Source organism: Rhinolophus sinicus, chromosome 4 (assembly GCF_057876585.1).
Source record: "Rhinolophus sinicus isolate RSI-liver-muscle chromosome 4, RSI-T2T, whole genome shotgun sequence".
NCBI classification, from domain to species: Eukaryota; Metazoa; Chordata; class Mammalia; order Chiroptera; family Rhinolophidae; genus Rhinolophus; species Rhinolophus sinicus.
This window is the reverse complement of record NC_142504.1, coordinates 42,517,768-42,536,611: the sequence shown is the minus strand read 5'-3', so window position 1 is coordinate 42,536,611 and position 18,844 is coordinate 42,517,768. Positions and strand designations below refer to the sequence as shown.

Here is an 18,844-nt window from a genome sequence, read left to right as displayed (position 1 = left end):
GAAGTTGCAATGACTTTCAACCTCAGTAAACTGTGATAATGGACAGTTCCCAAAAAGTAGGTTATTTTCTTCCATGTGTAAATTTAAGACAAACATTGATGACAGACTTATTCATACAAAACAGACTTGTTCATAACGTTATCACAGATCAGTTTATTATTTTTAAAAGAAAAGAAAACAATGAAGAAGTTATAGTGAACAGAATATGATATGGAATGGAAAGTAAGAATTTACAAACAAAGATAGAATTGGATCTAGCACATGAAGTCAAGAACTTTAAATTAACTAACAACAGAAAATAAATTCACCTTCTCTGTGACAATTAACTAATGATCATCTTTTTATGTGATAAATATCAACCTGATATTAAATGGATATTTATGGGAGAAATATTTCCTCCCCAAACTGGTTAACAACAAATAGGTAAGATATCTTACTATAAAAACTGGACAGCACTTCAGCAGGCCCCCACCCCAAGTACTTCAAATCTTACTAAATTTCTATCAGAATTTAATCCATGTTTCATTTGGATTTTTAGAATTTTAGTTTCTGACAGAACTAAAAAGCCAGCTATTAGGTAGCCAGGTAACTAAAAAAAATGAAACCATATACAATGCTGAAATGATTACTCTTTCTTCTTGTCAGTCATTCAGTTTCCACTGCAAAAGTAAGGACAGTGCCCTCTTATGCTGTGAGAGGAGGTAAAACATAGAATGTATTTAGGGTGTCTGCCTTCAAGACAGCTTGGGATCTCCCACTTTGATCTCTTCAGATACTATTCTCAGTGGTGTTCTAATCTATGTATCAGATTTGGTTCTAGTCACATTTTCACCCAAAGGCACACAAGTGTATCAAATTCCAGTGATTTCCTCCCATATTCTCTTCCAGGTCTATAAACACTTGCCACAGCACTTCAGGGTAGGTTTGACAAAATTTCTGTGGAAGCAGGAGCTGGATGAATAGAGAATTAGCTTTACTCAGAAAGGGCTACGTTTCATTCGGCTCCTTTCAGGTGATGTGTGGGAACAGATTTTGAGGTATGTGACCTCAAGACAGTAAATGAAGAAGCCCAAACTTTTATTCTCCCCAGAAGGATGCCTTAGGCTCTGTTGAAACTCAAACTGATAACTTGCTCCATTATTTTGCAATAATCTGGTGATAATCAGGTTTTAAAATTTTGAGTCAAATTCTCAAATAATCAACTATAGTTGCATTTGAATGAACAACAGATTTATCGTGATTTGATTCGTTTCTGTTAACCTTTAATGCGAGTTGCAGTTCTACAGAAAGGAGGAGCAGAGTGCCCCCCACGGCATTCAGGCTCATTTACCTTCTGAACACTGAGGAATGTCACAGACTTCGTAGCGTACCTCTGGATTGCTTGTGAAACACCACGGTCCCCCTTCTTCCCCTCGAGGATTTCGACAGTAGTTTTCCTGTAGGTCTTTACCCCGATAGCTCGAAGGCAAAAAGCTAGTTTTAAAATGATAATCATTACAGTATAAGCACATGCAACTTTAGTTTTGGTCTATTAATTTTACTAATTAGTGGGTATGTTTTCCCTGAAAGTAAAGAAATCCTTTATTCTAACTCAGATCTCCATATATATATTAACCTGAACTATTATTTTCATCCATTCTTAAAATACTTAAATTTTGTTAACGTTTAGTTAACTGAATTCCCAATATTCAGCATGGTTAAAAGTGACTCATCTCTGGATTTGTGAAGAACCAATCATTCGAGGACCTAAATGACATTTTTTGAACCACAATTTCAAAGCTCCATGCAAAGACAGCAAGTGACTGAGTGAGGCCAGTTAAGAGAGAATAGAAGAAATACTGCAATCAACCTTGAAATCTCACTATTACACTGCTTATCCAACATAATTACTTGTTTGATTATTGCTTTTATTTTGAAGAATAGCCCCCCTATTTTCTGCACAATTGAGAAACAGATTGATGAAGTAACAGGAACAAAGGATCTAGAATCAAATTAAACCTGGACTCAAATTTCAGCTCTCTTGCTCACTAACTGGAGACCCAGCAGGTACTTCAGCCTCTTAGCCTGTTAGCTCACCGGTATACTGAGTATAACCATAACTTATAACATCTTACACCTTATAGGGTTGTTTTGAGAAGTTCTAACAGATGACAGAGTCATTGACACTTAATAAATACTATTATTAAGCACACACTACTTAGTAGTCTACTCTGTCATAGTAAAAAACAGAATTGCTATTCTGTTAACAACTTTTAGTAATTTTCATTGTGACTGGGACTTGGTGTTTCCAGGTTTACTTAGTTCACGAGGCCACTGGATGCAGAGACTGAAATACACTTTAGTTAAAATCTTTAATGTCCTAGTTATAGTTTTGTTACCAGCATAAAGTATTTCAACACAATATCAGACAAATCCAAAGTCTTTTTTATTCTTTTGTACTGCTTGTGGCACTGGCCTCAGTGATGCTACATTTGTCTAGTAGATGACATACAAAAATATCATAAAGAAAGAATATACATCTATAGGTAATGCTAGTAATTACTGTATTGAAAATCTAATTACATTTTCAATATTAAGTTCAATTTTTGCTATAATGCCTTATTTCTACTTTTACTGATCTCTGAGTTCTAAATAGTACTTAAATTAAAAACCAAGGATTTTAGTCTTCTGGTAAATACCACTCAAATGTGTCCCCTACCCATTGAAATTTCTAATTAGTAAATCATCTTTTTTGTTTGTTTGTTTTTGTTAGGCTGTGAAACAACATGAATATGGACATGCATTGAGTACTAAGCAACATTTTGCAATGATATTCTTTTATTTGGACATGAAATATACCAGACTTAAATCCTTAGAAATTATAAATTATTGGTCACAAGAGACATTCTAAGAGACTTACTAATAACCAAACATTTTCAAGGTACCTATTAAGTGTTATAGACATTATTAAACTCCAAAACATCTTTAGATAAAAAAGTTTATAACCTTACTTCACTAGCATTCTAAATATGGGAAAATAAAAATTAGACATTAGGCCATGTGATTGACAAAAATTATAATTACAATTAAAGCTCATTATGATTTCAGAGTTCCTAACAATTTTCAAAAAAAATAAAAAGTCATCTTTTGTCTTAGTTTTAGCCCTACTATTCCAGAGTAATTTAGGACACCTTTTGTTTATTCTATTGCTTGAAATTTATTTTCTTTCATTTTTGTCAGTTCTCTAATTTTTCATAGTAAATTTAAAATGAAGTACGAATTTTTCTGATAGAACTTAGCATCCCATACTTGACCAAGGGAGGCAGTCTACACCCGCTCTTTTCACTTATTTGTTTTCATTCAACAGATGTTTATGACAACCTGTTACACCCAAGTCATGTACCAGTCAGTAGGCTCTGTAACAAACTTTTATTCACATACAATTTTCGGTTCTTTGTCCTTGTTAGCAAGGCTTTAACAGATAAGTGAAGAAATGTTTAAAATTGAGTTATATCCAAATGCACCTTGAAATATAAATTAGATCTTCTGGGTGCTAGCCACCTTTCCTTTTCTTTTAATATAAACTGTGTTCATAGGAAACTTGATCTAGTCCATCATCTGCTTCATTAATGAATGCTGGGTGGCCAATGAAGGATAGAGATGTAGATATCAGGTCACTTGATTTTCCGGTTAAGCTTCTATACTAATTTCATCATCTATCATCATCTTCCTATTAAACCACTTGTAAAATATTTTAATTTAGGGAGTCAACAATAAATCACTCCTCTAGACAGAGACATATATGTATTTCTTTTTCCATTTTCCATAAAGTGAATCTTTAGTTAACACTTAAAGTGTTAAAGCTAAGTGTTAAAGTTATCATGCGGATATTCCAATAAGCTGTTAATTGATTATAATTGTGTTGCTTCGTTTCAATTATTTTTATTTATTTATTTTTTTATTATCAGTGCACAAGATCCTCTCAGCCCTAAACCTCTATATCACAAGGAATTGTTTGCTGGTAAAAGAGCTGATTGGACTGGGAAGCCTGTTCCCAGGGAGATCTATTTCACTTTCACTCCCTTAGCAGAAAATCACAATCATAGAGAATTTGGGTTGAAATAAGACCTCTACTGGGTCAGTCCAGTGCACTCTCCTCGACTAGGGTAGGATTGATTTCCAATGCTATTCCTTTGTTCATGAAAAACATAGATCTATCTATTTAAATAAAATGTTTTCCTCACTATGCAAGGAGTGACACTATGCAAATACCTGTGAGAGGACAAAATCAATTATATTGTTTGTTTTTGTAATATAAGGACAATATTGTGTTTCAGAGATATTCCTGTATAATCAGAAGTAACTATTTTGGAGAAAAATAGTTGTTTTCTGTTATTGAAACTCTGTAAAGCTGATTAGTTTGGACATGGACTAGCTGGTGTTAATTAGGCTGCGATCACAGGTTTGATCTGAATGTGGAGAAACTAACTCTTTTTCTTTATATGTGGGCCAATTAACTGGTCTCTATTTAATGAAGTGAAATCATCTTGCATGATTGTGCTCTCCAAAAAGGCATGAAATTGAATAAAAAGTGAATTCATCAAGGCAAAGTCAACTTCCCTATTGCAAAAACAAGTCACAGCATGTGTCCTACTGATCAGCTAAGTGATTCATGCTTTGGTGTTGTTGAAAACAAAGGTTATAGAGAGACACCAGTTGGACTCAGACTCTGGCCACACCATTGACTACTTGTGTATGATCTTGAACAGTTACTAAGGCTCCTTGTGCTTTAGTTTTATCACATATAAAATAGAATTAATAAAACCACCCACTATGTGGTTCTTGGGAGGATTAAATGAGATATACTAAAGGTATGCTGCTCAGCAAGGTACCTGGCACATGGTAAAAATAAATCTTCTAGCTCATTTAATAACTAGGGAGAGCTATTTTCAATGACTTTAGTTCCTGTTTAAATTATTTGTGAAATAAGTCTTGAGAACTGTGGCTATATTTAGTTCTCTAGTGGGTAGTAGATATCTGTTTCTCCTCCATGATGATTAAAACTCTTAGACTAATGAGCCAATGGATATTGTTTACTCATCTTTAAATAGCATTCATCTGTTATAATGAACACAATGCTTAAGTGTAGACATTAAGTCCCAAAAAATAAGAAGTTTTCTCCACTCATTAGACAATAGGTGCAATGAGAAAGCCGGTCAATTTGAGGCATGAGTTTTTAGTAGTTCTTAATTTTGATTGTACTTTGGAATCAGCTGGGGAACTCTTAAAAAACACTGGTACCTGGGTTTTCCCCAAAAAGTTCTGATTTAATTGTTGTGTTGACACCTGGGTGGTGGAATTTGTTAAGGGGTCATAGTGGCTGATATTAATGTGCAGCCAAGGTTGAGAACCACCCTGGATAGAGAACATCCGGCCCCTGGGTAAGGTCAGAATGTGATCCATCTCTAATTTCTCACAATCAGCCTCTCCACTCCAGCTGCAGAGGTACTTCCTCAAAGGCAAAGGGCGGGAGGGAAATATCTCATTTAAAATTTACATTTTCATTATTGCTTCACAAACACCAAGATCTATAAATTGAAATTTTGAGGTAGGATAAGGTTAAACCACATCTTAATGATAAATTTATTAATCATTGGCTAAATATCAGTCATGAATTCACATAATCCTTGGCCTAATGTAATTCAGGAAAGTTAGCTAAATCATTATAGAATTGTAGGATTATTCTGAAGGACTAACATGAGATTGCTAATACCCATATAGAAAAAGAGAGGTTCTATCCTCTCTTCTTTATGCTGTTCTTACCTGTGTTCATGTGGTATCATGGAATTCCAGGGCTGGCATTTGATGCCACTCTTAGTGACAGATACCGTTCCCTTGTAGCTACCTCCTTTACCAATGATGCAGTTTCTAATGTAGTCTATTGGAGCAAGCAAAAAAAGAAAAAAAAGAAAACAAAAATGTTATAACTATGTGTAATATATGCTGTATATATGAAAAAGAAAAAGAGAATTCCATTCAAATCTTTAAGTAATTAACTCTTGTAAACTATCTCAAATCATATTAAAATGTCTTGTCTAATGCTTCTATTAATAGTTTCAAAATAATACATTTCAGAATAATCCAAAACAGACAAAAAGAGACTACTGAAAAGTTTTAATTTTGTGTGCATATACCTGGATAACTGCAGAGATTAATCAAATACTTAAAGTAGATTAGGTCTCTACACTTAGTTGACCAGACAAACTTAATTTGGCAGAATGATTTGTTCAAATATTCAGCCCATTTTAAGAAAATATTAAAAACAAAAATTAAGTGATTTGTAAAATCCATATTGAATTCAGAAGTTACTTTAAAATAATAAAAATAACTAATTTGTCTTCATCTCAGAAAAATCATGTGGGTTACGTATGCATGTGTGCGTGAAAGACAGAGATAATTATATTACGCTTATTTTTTCCATATTTTTGCTAACATTTCAGCTGCTAAATTATAAAGCAATCAAATTGAAATAAGCTGTATATTCCTACCAAATAATAGTATTTGATAGGAACAATACCTTTGCTTATAACCTATAAGAATAAACATGGTCTTATGCTAGACTATAAATTATGTTTAGGATTTGTAGAATTATTGAAGGGTTAGAGATCATCTTATTTTCTACCATGAATTAATTTTAATTTAAAATCTACCTTATTAACAAGAAAATATCTGTGTAGATTGACAAATATCAAAATTTAATAGCATACACTATGACTAAAGAAAACATTAAAATTGAAATAAATACTATTTGTACAAAATTATCATAAATATAGCCCATGATTATTATTGTTGGAATGAGAGATTTTGTTCAATTCATATTTATTTATCATTCTTCAATTATTTTATTGATATCATTATGCTTTTGACCAAAGTAAATACCTTGTGAATGTAATATCAGGCTACCAAAATAGACAAATTAACAAATAATATGGTCTCAATTTTTCTTTTAAAGATTTTAAAGAATATAATTAGAAATAGATCCAACTAATTTTTTCACAATCTCCACATTTTTAAAAAATCATTAATCATGACTATAACTTAGATTAGTTATCCAAAATTGTTAAAATTTAAAACACTATAGTAAGCTCAAAATATACTATAATATATCTTAAAATAATAACTTTAGGTGGCACTTTCTAAAATGACATGGAAAATACCAGTTCTGGGAGAGTCTCCTAGAAATGAACAAAGAGGGAAGGGATAATCTAATTATAAGAAGTTTGGGAAATGACCTTTAATCAAAAGGACCACACTGAATATGCTTGGGAAATGCTTGTGTCATCTGTCTTAATGGATGAATTGAATGCATAACAGATCCAGTATATATTAGAAAAATCAGGGAAAGAGCATTGTGGCAAGAAATTACATGTATGTTACACTTTATTTCATTATGGAATATTTAGGGAGAAGCCAGTTACCTTTGTTTTCATAGAGGTCGAACTCATGGCCAAATTCTTTTTTCACTCCACTTGACATGCTATTGAAAGGGAACCAGAGGCATCGTTTTCTTGTTTTATCAAAAACAAAGGCCCTGGGGGGGAAAAAAATCTGAATGAAAGAAGGGATACTACTATTTATACAAGTTTTAAAGAATGGGCACATAGTTTAACCAAAGAGGGCAATATAAACATATTTTTAAGCCAAAATGATAAATGCAAAAATCTCTGAACTGAGAATAGTAAAGTACTTCATAAAATTTTCAACATATTAAATGTCACCATTTCTTACAATACAGGAAATGATGTTGGAATTTCGAACGGTTTTCCTTCCATAAAAAAAAATGGTATTAAAACTTCTTGCTGTGTTCATTCTAATTACAATGTCACCATGTATAAGTATCTAATTAAGAGAAATACACAGATTTTCTAAGAATAGGATTTTTTTACTTCTAGTCCATATATTTTTTGAGAACAAATAATCTTCTTGTAAACTTTAGATATTTCAAATTAGTCATTTATATCTTTGTATTTTGACAACTTTTAAGTACTTTTAAATGAGGGAAAATAACTTTTATAAAACAAATATAAAAAGGCAAACAATACTTTAAAATATTTACCTATCTTTTTTTGTATTTACTACATTTTATTTTATATCTAAAACTTCAAAAAATATATTCATAAACTTTGTGCTTTGATTTACATATGGATATTTTGAAATGCCTATCTATAAGAACATTTAACATCTAAAATAATAATTAAGAGCTAATCATAAAAGTATACTTTTGCAGCTGTATCAGAATAACTTGATAAGAGAGAATTGGCTAATAGACTTGAATTTGGTCTGGTAAACTGTAAGCTAATGCAATACATGTGGAATTCCCTATTTCCCTATTGTAGGGCGTGTGGGGAGGAGGGTGTTAAACGACTTTAAAGACATAATAAATAGATAAAGAACACATATAAAAATAAAACTGACCAAACATTTATAAAAGAAAATGTAAAGTTACAGAATCAATAGCCTCACATTAATTTCACACTAAAACAAAAAATGTACCACACATATATAAACTACTTTGACCTGAGATCACCTTGCAGATAGATGACTCACGAGTGCCATCAGGAACATTCCAGATTTCCCTCTATGACTACAAATGTAACTCCTTTTGAAAAGTAGGGGACAGGGTTTCCAGTTTTCTGACTTCATTCACTCTTTTCTCTCCTTCCATTACAATGCCATATTCTCTCAAAAAAGCATTTCCTAATATATCATTTTACACTTCCATGAGGACTGGATCCAAACTGTCAAATTCCATGAGTTGCATCTTCTTTTAAGATTGATTTTAAGAGTTTTTCTCTTAGCCTTATTTTAATTATCATCTTCGTTTCAAGAATTTATTATATCTTGTTTTCTAGTTGATCGTGACAGGAGGGCAATTCCAATAGTAGTTAGTCATGGCTAGAAGAGGAAAGTCTATTTTCTTCTCTTGAGCTAATTAATGAATAGCAATTTTCTGAAGAGCTTAGAATCAGGCATTCTGGTCATCTTTCTGACACAGCAAAGAAAAATTTCAATCTCTAAAAAATCAATATTGTTGATTCTTTCTCAAGAGAAAACATTGTTTGAAAATGTTTCACCCCATACCCACTCAATCACAGATGTTTTCACACAGCTTTGCTGATATTTTTCAAACATTGTCCTATATTTGCCATTGTTTTCCAGTGATTCTAGTCCATGGCAAGTCTGCAAACAGAGCTTTTAATTCGTTAAGAACCTAATTGCAGACTATCACAGTATGCCCATTCAATTCTGAATAACTAATATATTTAGTGATTCCAAACACATATGTTAATATACACATATTGGGATAAATGTATGAGAAGGATGATACAATTTCTGGGCAGAAGAACGCTGGCTGTCCACAGGTATTATTACATATGGTTTTCAGTACAGGTTGCCATAAATTTGGAGACTAAGTTTAACTCAACCAGAATATGGTAGGAAAATATGAAACCTCATAGACATGAAATATGTAAAGATTTATTAATCAGGTCACATGTGTCTCTAATGCAGCAAACTCATTTTAGTTTCTCCTAAATAAAACAAAGGGAAAGGTTTTTTGTTTTGCTTTGTTTTGTATTTTAATAGGCATAAGGCTGACTAATGTGAAGATAGAAAGGTTACAATACTTGCCTTGGACTTGTGGACGCAGACAGCAAAGTGTACGTTCAGATCCAAAGTTAAAAACCAACAATGAAATGTGGTTCTCCCATCCCCTCTGCCCAACCCTTCCAACCCCAAAAGGGGAAAATACAATAAATCCAACTTCATCAGTTGCCAGAATAACATATCCATAAATCTACACAGCTGAGATGTTGATTGAGAGTAGCTTTCTCAAATTTATTTTTTAAAATCTCAAAGCTTTTCTAGGAAAAAAAGGGAAAGAAACAGAATTATCTAACATAAGGATATACTTGCAAAGTTGATCCCCCATTGCCCTTGCCATGAAATATCTCTCTGAAAGTGGCAGTTTGGATATAAAAATATTTCCAGAGGAGCTGTGAATGAATAGAAAAGAGACAGTCTCTCCTCTCCCTAACTCAGCTGAAGACCTTTTCTGACAATGTCCTTTGTCCGCAGGTCCGTGACACTCTGAGAAAGACAAGATCAATTTAGGACCACTTGCCATGACATTACTAAATCTGTGTTCACATTAAGTGTCGTGACACAAGTGTAATAGAGGAGAATTTAAAACTCACAGCGTGTCATGCTCAATCCTGTAAAACATGGGATGAAATAGAAAATGAAAGGGTGGAAAGTGAGGGAAGTAAATGTTTATGAAGAACTAGGAAATGCATTTTATTCTGGCAGTTCAGAAGACTATTCAGATGAAATTGTCACCTTGATGGCCCAAAACTCCAAGTTTTATCCTCTGGGATCACTGGCAAAGTAGTCAGGAATTCTTCCCTGCGAGGTTACACAGGGACTTTCAAAAGATAAGAAAACTCCCTCTTTGAGTCTGCTCCTGCCTCTGTGAATTATCCCCATCACTTTTCACCTAAAACTTCATCATCACTACTCCTAACCTCTTTTAAACAGCCTCTGCTGCTGACACCAATCCCTCTAGTTTTTAATCTAATTCTCTCAACACCTTTTATTTAAATCCCTAAAGACAATGACATATGTTGCAGTAAATTTTGGCTGTTGCCCAATTTATATTCTGAAAATTCCTTCACTCCCTTTGCAAGAAAAATAAAATAAAGACAATGTCTACTCTGAATAGAACATTTTCAATGTTAGAGGGATGAAAGTCAATCTAATTGAATTTTAGTTCCTAAAGTTCAACTATTTATAAGATGAGAAAACATCAATTCCATAACCAAAGCCATTGTGGATTCTAAAAGATATCAGTTTATATGCACTCCCTTACTCATATTTCCACCAAGTGAGAGCTCAGTCTTCTGTTGTAATGGGTTTAAAACTCAAGCCAAGCTTATAATTCTAAGGGCAAATTACATTGACTAGGAAAAAAAGAAAAAAAAAAAAAAAAAAAGAAAGAAAAGAAAAGAAAAAAGAAAACCATGATGGTAATAAGTACATGTTATATTTGGAAAACTATCCTAAGAACAAAATGAAGCAACTTACTTGCAAGTGAATGGAAGTCCTTTATTCCTAACACATCTATTGGCACATTGGTCTGCTGTGTTCATTTTTTTTGTTTTTATCTTCAGTAATGGGTCTTCTTTAAATAGAGTAGTCTTTGCTGACTTTTTGAATTCATGAAGTGTGTTTCTTCTTTTCTTCTGTCCTTCTATTAACAATAATTAAAAAAAACGGGGAGGGGATAAGCTTTTAAGGCTCATGTAGAAAAAATGTCCTTAAGGACCATCTACAAGATAATGATTTTATCTGACAACGTATGAGAAAACCTCCAGGGGTTCGGGATGGAGTGAGGTAAGGAATGATACTCTTAGATAGTTAAGAACAAGAGAGAAATATTGTAATCAGTGAAGAATAAATAACTTGTTATGTAGAGCCACTCATCTACATTCTTTTAAACGAAGGATGTTTTTGAAAATTAGGACAGAGTTCACTCTAAAGAAACAAATAACATGATATTCTCCAAACAGTATGCAAGCAAGTTCCAGGACATATCGTATCAGGCTATACAATTAAATTTGTCATTTCCTTCTATAATTGGCCCTTATGTGAGTTATGGTATTAATTAGATAAGCCAATTTAGTGACAGGTGAGAAACTTCTCACTAAAAACGGTGTAGTGGATAAATTCTTCTGACTTGCTCTTTAAAGTATTTCATACTATCCATATTTTAGCCCATCTCATTTTTTACATAAGTGTTTTCTGTGCGTTGAGGCACCATTTCTTAGTATCACTGAACTGTTTGTCTTGAAAACAAGCCAAATGCTGCAAATCACATGTATGTAAAACTTCATCCTTTAATGGAGCAATATCATTTTTCTTCATGAAATATTCTATAAGGCCCCTAGATAGTATGAAGCCTCCTATTGAAAACCTACAAACAAAACTGAAATATCCTAAAAGACTTACTCTTAAGCATAACTTTAGGGTATCAAGAACTTTACTCTCAGTTTGCCTAAAGTTACCTGCTTTCTAACAATGATCATCATTTTCATAAAGATCAAAATGTCTAAGAGATCACAGCTGTTGTACAATAAGGATAGGCATGGTTGTGCACCTCTTCTGCCTGTCAATTCTTTTGAACACCCTTAAACAAAGTCAGTAGTAATCTATTCTTTTTAAGATGCAGCAACCAAGACACCGGGAAAAATTGACCACTCAGAAGAGCTGATTCAAAACCCAGCTGCCTAGCGTGAGAACCCCCTTCTTAAACACTTAGGATGACGTCTTTCTCTAAGAATTGCTAGGAAAGTACGTGGAAACATGGTTTCTACATATTTTCTGAAGATTTGGTTTAGAGATATCAGTATGGAAGAAATGTAGACAGTAGAACTAGAAACGTACACCTAGTCTTATATATGTGCTGAAATGTGTCAAGAAAAGAGGGTGAAAATTTTTGTTCAGAAAATCTGGAAATCTGGCTAGTGAAGTGAGGTACCAAGAATGGCATTAAATGTGCTAGCAACCACTGTCTCCAGCTGGTTGATTAAATAGACAGATGCTACTCATTAATGTCTATCCTAAACTGAAGTCCACAATAAATAAGAGAAAACATGAAGTGCTCTAAATTTCTGGTTCTCTATGAAACTCCAGAACACAAGCACCAAAAGACTGGTACTAATTTCTGTAATAATGCCTTCATCTTTAATTTTTCTTTGCCCTACAACATGGGATAGCTATGGTACACAGGTATAATTTAAAAGGCATTTTGACATAGAAATTCAATCAACCAAATAATCCATCAACATGTTATTTATTGAGTGTGGACCAAATGCTTTGCATGACGTTGGCAGACAGATGATAATTCTGGCATTCTTATTGACTTTCCAAATGACTTCGTTTAATTACCTGAAATGCTAATATCCCAATTACTGAATCTAAAACATGCAAGTTATATTATATTTGAACTAAAATGAGCTATTTAAATTATACTCATTAAGTAAATATTTGGAAATCAATTTGGATAAATAATGTTATTAACATGCAATGATTTAGTTTTAGTTTTGAAATTTAATTTCTGGCATTTGTGTGAAACTTATTTTCCCAGGCAAAAAAAGTGGTACAATTCTTTTCAAATGTTGGGTTCTCCCACAGGACCATTAGAGAGAAGAGTATCTTTCTCCATTAAGAGATTCTCCTTCTTTTGACCTTAGTGAACTATTTCTTAGGTGCTGTGAAATGTTTCACAGCATAATAATCATCTGATTTTCTGTATAAATAGGAATATTTCTTAGAAACAAATAGGTGCAGGTCCTCTATTTTTTTAAAAAACTGTCCACCAAAATGGAAGAATTATATATATATATATATTTCTCAAATTCTGTCAACTAAAAATATAGAACTAAAATTGGCCTCATTTATAATGCATTTATTATACATATCTAAGTGAGAGAGAAGAGCATAAAACTAAATTTAAAAAGTCTAAGACAAACATTAAATTCAGATATGTATTTTCCTAGAGCCCCTCATCAATTTTCTGTTTTTTTTTCTTAGCACCATGCAATATGAAAGCAAGCATTGAGGACTACCATAGAGAAAGAAGGTCTCTTTTGGATTGATTGTGTTTGGTTCTATATCTCCTCAGTTGTCCTATTGAAACATGTTCATGTGTAGCTGTACCTCATAAAAACAGTCTACTCTTGCTTGCTGATAAATTTTTCCATCACTACCTTTCATCTAAAGATCAAAAAGCATTCTAAAAAGCAAATAAATCTATGATTTCCCTTTACTAGATAATAAATAGGAGTGAAAAGCTTGTCTGGGCCTACAAAGCTAATCAGAGGCAAATGGAACCAGAAACCAGATTCCCTTTTCACTATGTATTTCTCATGACTTAGAAACTTTCCTTCATAATTCAGTCATTTCTACTAGATCAGTAACTAATTAATCAAAAATGTGAAGTTCAAGCTAATTGTACATCATGTAAGCCACACATTTATAAAATGAATTCCTTCTTCAATAAAAGAGAAATTCAAAACAGACGTCATTCAAAAATGGCATCTGAAAATAAAATTCCTTTGCTGAAAATAATTTTAACTTTTTCTTTCATATGTGTTAACAATTGATGCTTGTTTTACTGAAAACAGTTAAAAGACAAGCTTAATTTGGAAAGAAACTGAAAAATATCTTTGGATCAGATTTTTTTCCCTACTATATTTTTATGCATGACTGTTAGTTGAAGTTTATAAACAAAATATTGAAATGAAATCAAAGGGTGAGAGATCACTCCAACTTGGTCATGTTTTCCTGTACTTTAAATTGCAACTCCTTTTTCCTCTTCTCTCAGTATGGGAAAACATTCTGGAAGCTATATTTCCTGAAGAACCTGAAGTCCCTATTTCAGAACTGAAATCATTAGGATCTTAGTGAAAACCTATAAACAGAGAGTAGGGTCAAATGTATCAAGGTGCTTGAAAAAAGACACATTTCTCCCTCTGGTCCCTGGGCCTCACACTCATTTCTCTCAGTACCTCATATATTTTCTTCTCTGTATGGACTAACCATTTACTTCAAAGGAAAATCATGCAAGGCAAGGATTTGCAGGGTGTAGAAAGAAGCAGGAATCTGGCTCCACATATTCTGAGAAACTTACCACATGATTAGTGATTAACAGCTTGAAGTGGCAAAGTGTTAAGATGAAAGTACACAAATAATTAATGGAAGGGAATGGTTGTGACTGGAGATTTTAAATTTCTCAAAGACAAGAATCATAAAAACGAATCCATTTTGGAACTATGAGTATACGAAAATTTGACTGTATGAAAATAGCTCCTTTTCATAGCTATTATCTAGGACTTGGATTTCACAATCATCTCTCCTTTTTTTTAAAGAAGGTTAACAGTATCACAAGTCAAGATGTCAAGAAGAAAGGGATCATGTCAGATTTAAATCCAATGTTGGTACTACAGAAGCAGCATAATAATCTCCAAAGAGATTTCCAAAATGAAGTGACGTTCACTGTGAGATTAGGAGGTTCCCTAGCTATTTCCCTCCTTCTCTTTCATTCCACTTCCTTGTTCAGTATTTCATTGGTATAGAAGCCTCCTCCTGCTCTCTTCCTTCACTGTTTGTTTCTGTCTACCACTCTCTGTCCACATAGCAACCAAAACAACCACACTGAAGTAATTCTGTCAGGTGTCTTGTCAACTCAAAATCTTTTAGCAGCAGCACATGATGTTCAGAATAGTTTAGCATGGTACTCATCGCTTTTGCATGCATGCTATCCTATCTTAGTTCCCTAATCACAGATCATACTGCTCTCCCCTCAGGTACTCAGTACACCAGCCCACATGGTTACCTGTCCTTTCTTATACTTTCTCACGTCTACAGCTTTGGTCCCGGTGTTCCCCTGGCTTAGGGACTACTGACTGTGTGACTACCCATCTTTTCATATTCAACTTGGGTACCATAGACTTTCTAAACCTGGTTTGATCTTTAAACCTAGAAAGGGAATCTCAACCGCAGTAAAACAGTATTTCTAAAACAGAGTTTTTCTTATATTTCTTAGCAAAATTGATTTTTTTAAAGGCAGTTGCAGTTGGTTTCACTGCTGTTGGCTTCAGTATAAATATTTAAAAAACAAACAAATACGTATTTTATTCACATAGATTTGGGTAGGAATATCAGTTCCATCCCTTAATTTAGATAATAAAATAATTAAGATAGTTAACCTTGGTTTACTCATGTTAGCGGAGTCGAATAATGCCAATTTTATTAAAATTAAATAACCTTTGTTTTAGAACTTGGTCCATAACAGCTACCCAGTAATGTAGGTTTCTTTCTCAATTGTTCTTTATACCCCCACCCACCCACAGATTCCTGGACATTAGGTGCTCAATTAATGCTTCTTTTGTTACAGAGGATTGGATATTTGTTTCCACTGTAGGTGGAAGTTGATAGAGGGTAATTCTATGTAGACCAACTTCTACGAGAATGGCTTGGGTTCACTATATTGAACATTCCTTAAGAAACTTTTCTATAAATTATTTCCATAATATATTCTACTTATAACTGGCTGTCAAGTCATTATAGTATCCAGTTCTTTTCTAACATTGTGCTATCTTATAATATGTGCAAATATAGACTCACAGGATAAATCAAAAAGTAAGCAACAACAACAAAAAAACTTCTAAATGTTCAATGTTAGATGATAGAAAAAAGAACAAACTTTCTGTATGTTCTAAAAGGGCTATCCGTGTTTTCCATTTTGAAGAATGTTACAAAAAAACAAAACAAAACCAAAAAAAAAACAACTATCAAAATAGACTTGCCACCCAAACAAAGGCAGACCCTCTTTTGATGACAATTTTAGCATTATCCACTTCAGGAATTATTCGCAGCATATCTGTAATTCCCAGTTGGCCTCCCTTGCCTGCCAGCACGCTCTTGGGCTGCATTTTCCCTATACTCAGGAAACGCAGTCATTTCAACATTAGCCAAAGTGAAATATAATTACGAATGTATATCTCCTGCCAAAACTTCGTAATGCATGCCAAAAACAAATAGACATTGTCTATGGTTGATCTACTGTTTGGGTTTTCCACACTGTGTTCCCCTTGCATTAGCACAGATATTTCAGGTAACATATTCTACTTAAGACCAACATCATTTTAATCTTTAACAATGAAAACCCTCAAAATATTAGCCATGATTTCAATTTATGCTCAAACTCCCCTAAACCAGCAATGTCTTATAGGAGTCTATTTTAAAATGACACATCTCAAGCATGATGCCCTGCTTGATTCAAGTAACTTCTTTTTCACCTTTTCAGAAATCTTACCTATATGATTTCAAACTCACCCTCCCAGACAGTGTTGTTTTCCAAAAGGGCCACTTTGCAAAATAGAAGAAAGCCAGATGGACTGAACAATTTCTTGACATTTAGCAAATTATTTATGCTTTCAACCCTTGTATTACATCAGAAACTAGATCAGAGGTCTGATGAATTTCACATTTAACTTATCTCAAAAGATAAGCCAATTCTCTGTTTTAGATTATACAATGGCCATGTCTACCATCTGGGCATTTGTTTCATGCTTTTATTCCCCTGTGCCCACCCATGATGCTCACCACCTTGTCCCGTTGGCATCCCAGCCACTGCAATGATAATACAACCGAATGCAGATGTTTCCTCCTGCCCTTATAACAACAGAAACCTTCCCAAAGCAGCAAATGAAATCTCTCAACTTTCCGGCAGTACAAACTCCCAAGCAACTCCTTCCCAACCTGTAAATTCAGGAGAGAACATGGGAACTGGAAAAGAGAAATTCTGAAGCTTTCATCAAAGTCACGCAATTTTTGCCTTCCTTGCACTACAGTTGCAAAAGCGCAGGCAGGCATCCATACCCAGAAAGAATGAGATCTCAGAAGAGAGGCTTTCTCTTTCATTTTTGTAACATGCAGATACTCAGAGTTCAATCTGCCTTCTCCAAATAAAAACCTGGATAAAGCCATAATTTGGCTCTGAAAAGTGACTGAGTGATGTGGGGTAGTGGATTGTCATGGAAAATTATCCTCTGGAAAAAAATGAGTCCCTGCGTACTGACCACCACTCTCTTCCAGTTCAGACGAGACCTTCTGTTCAGCTTTAAACTTGTCCAAACCAGCCAAGTTCCAGCCCCTGTTAGCACTTCACTCCTATCCCACAGTCCTCAACTATTAAGCTAATTGAGAAGGGGCTGGCTCAGTAGGGGGAGAGGTGGGTGCGACACACTAAAGGGATGTTAATTATCATGTTAAATGATTTGCAAATAGAAATAGAATATGAAAAGAAAGGACAATGAGTGGTTAAAAACAAAAAACAAAAAAAGAAAACCCATACTAAATACAGAGCTGAGAAAGGATGCTGGGAATAGGCTAAAGGAAGAAAGAGTAAAGGGAAAAGGAAAGGTTAGCAAGAGAGAGTTAAAATAATAATAATAATGATAATAATGATGATGATCATGATGATGATGATGAAGAGAAAACGAACCTGCATAGGGGATGGCGATGGGAAGCAGAAGGAGATGCAGGAGGACATGCTGCAGCAGCAGGACTGGCAGAAGTTTGGTCACCCACATGATGCTGGACACGCTGTCGGATCCCACTGGAGAAGATGCCTGGGGGAAAGAATCCTGTTCCGACTCAATGCCTAAAAGAGCCAGGCGGCTCTGAGCTGCTTTTTATTGCGATGAGCTAAGTTTGTTGTGTGATTAACTGGAAAGATCTAGGTCTGAACTCCCTCTTACGGTAAGAAACTGTTTAACAACAGCCCTTTACTCTCTTCCACCCACCCCCCTTTTCCTCACTACCCCTCCAACTTCACCAAACAGATCCCAGCTCCCCGCCCCCCCTCCACCCCCCAACTCTGCTTAGGAAAGAAACTTACAAAGAAAAGGTCACCTGGCCTGTGGCCAGCTTCAATTTGGAAGTTCGAGCTCCAGATCCCAGTGGCTCCTATCCGAGTAGGGAAGGGAGGAGCAAGGCTCAGCCCAATAGCTAAATCCAGGCACAGGCAGAGGACCAATTCGCTAAATTTAAACAGAAAAATACATGTGTTTACATATCTATTTGGGAAAAGAGGAAGGGGAAGCAGCATGAGAAGAAAGCAAAGAGCTGCCTTTCAGTCAAATGCGCCTTAGCTCCTGACCTGTCTAGTTTCACAGCTAGAGAAACCTAGGGATTCAAAACACTGACACGGGTTCCCTAGAGTGTTGGAGACAGGGTGGGA

At 34.4% G+C, this 18,844-nt stretch overlaps 1 protein-coding gene across 3 annotated transcripts in view; it reads right to left on the bottom strand.

The window, feature by feature from the left end:
• HGF (hepatocyte growth factor) overlaps positions 1-18,634 on the bottom strand; it is a 71,040-nt gene extending 52,406 nt beyond the window's left edge. The window contains exons 1-6 of one of the 3 annotated variants that reach the window (XM_019746907.3): positions 18,503-18,634; positions 18,107-18,233; positions 11,122-11,287; positions 7,458-7,570; positions 5,803-5,917; positions 1,331-1,473 (exon numbers count right to left, since the gene is read on the bottom strand). In XM_019746907.3, coding sequence (XP_019602466.1) covers positions 1,331-1,473; positions 5,803-5,917; positions 7,458-7,570; positions 11,122-11,287; positions 18,107-18,194 — 625 coding nt within the window. In that variant the 5' untranslated portion in view covers positions 18,195-18,233; positions 18,503-18,634. Of the gene's footprint in view, positions 1-1,330; positions 1,474-5,802; positions 5,918-7,457; positions 7,571-11,121; positions 11,288-18,106; positions 18,364-18,502 lie in introns of those variants that run through there. The other 2 variants (XM_088797791.1, XM_019746908.3) reach the window with 2 other exon arrangements.
• Positions 18,635-18,844: the final 210 nt, after the last annotated feature.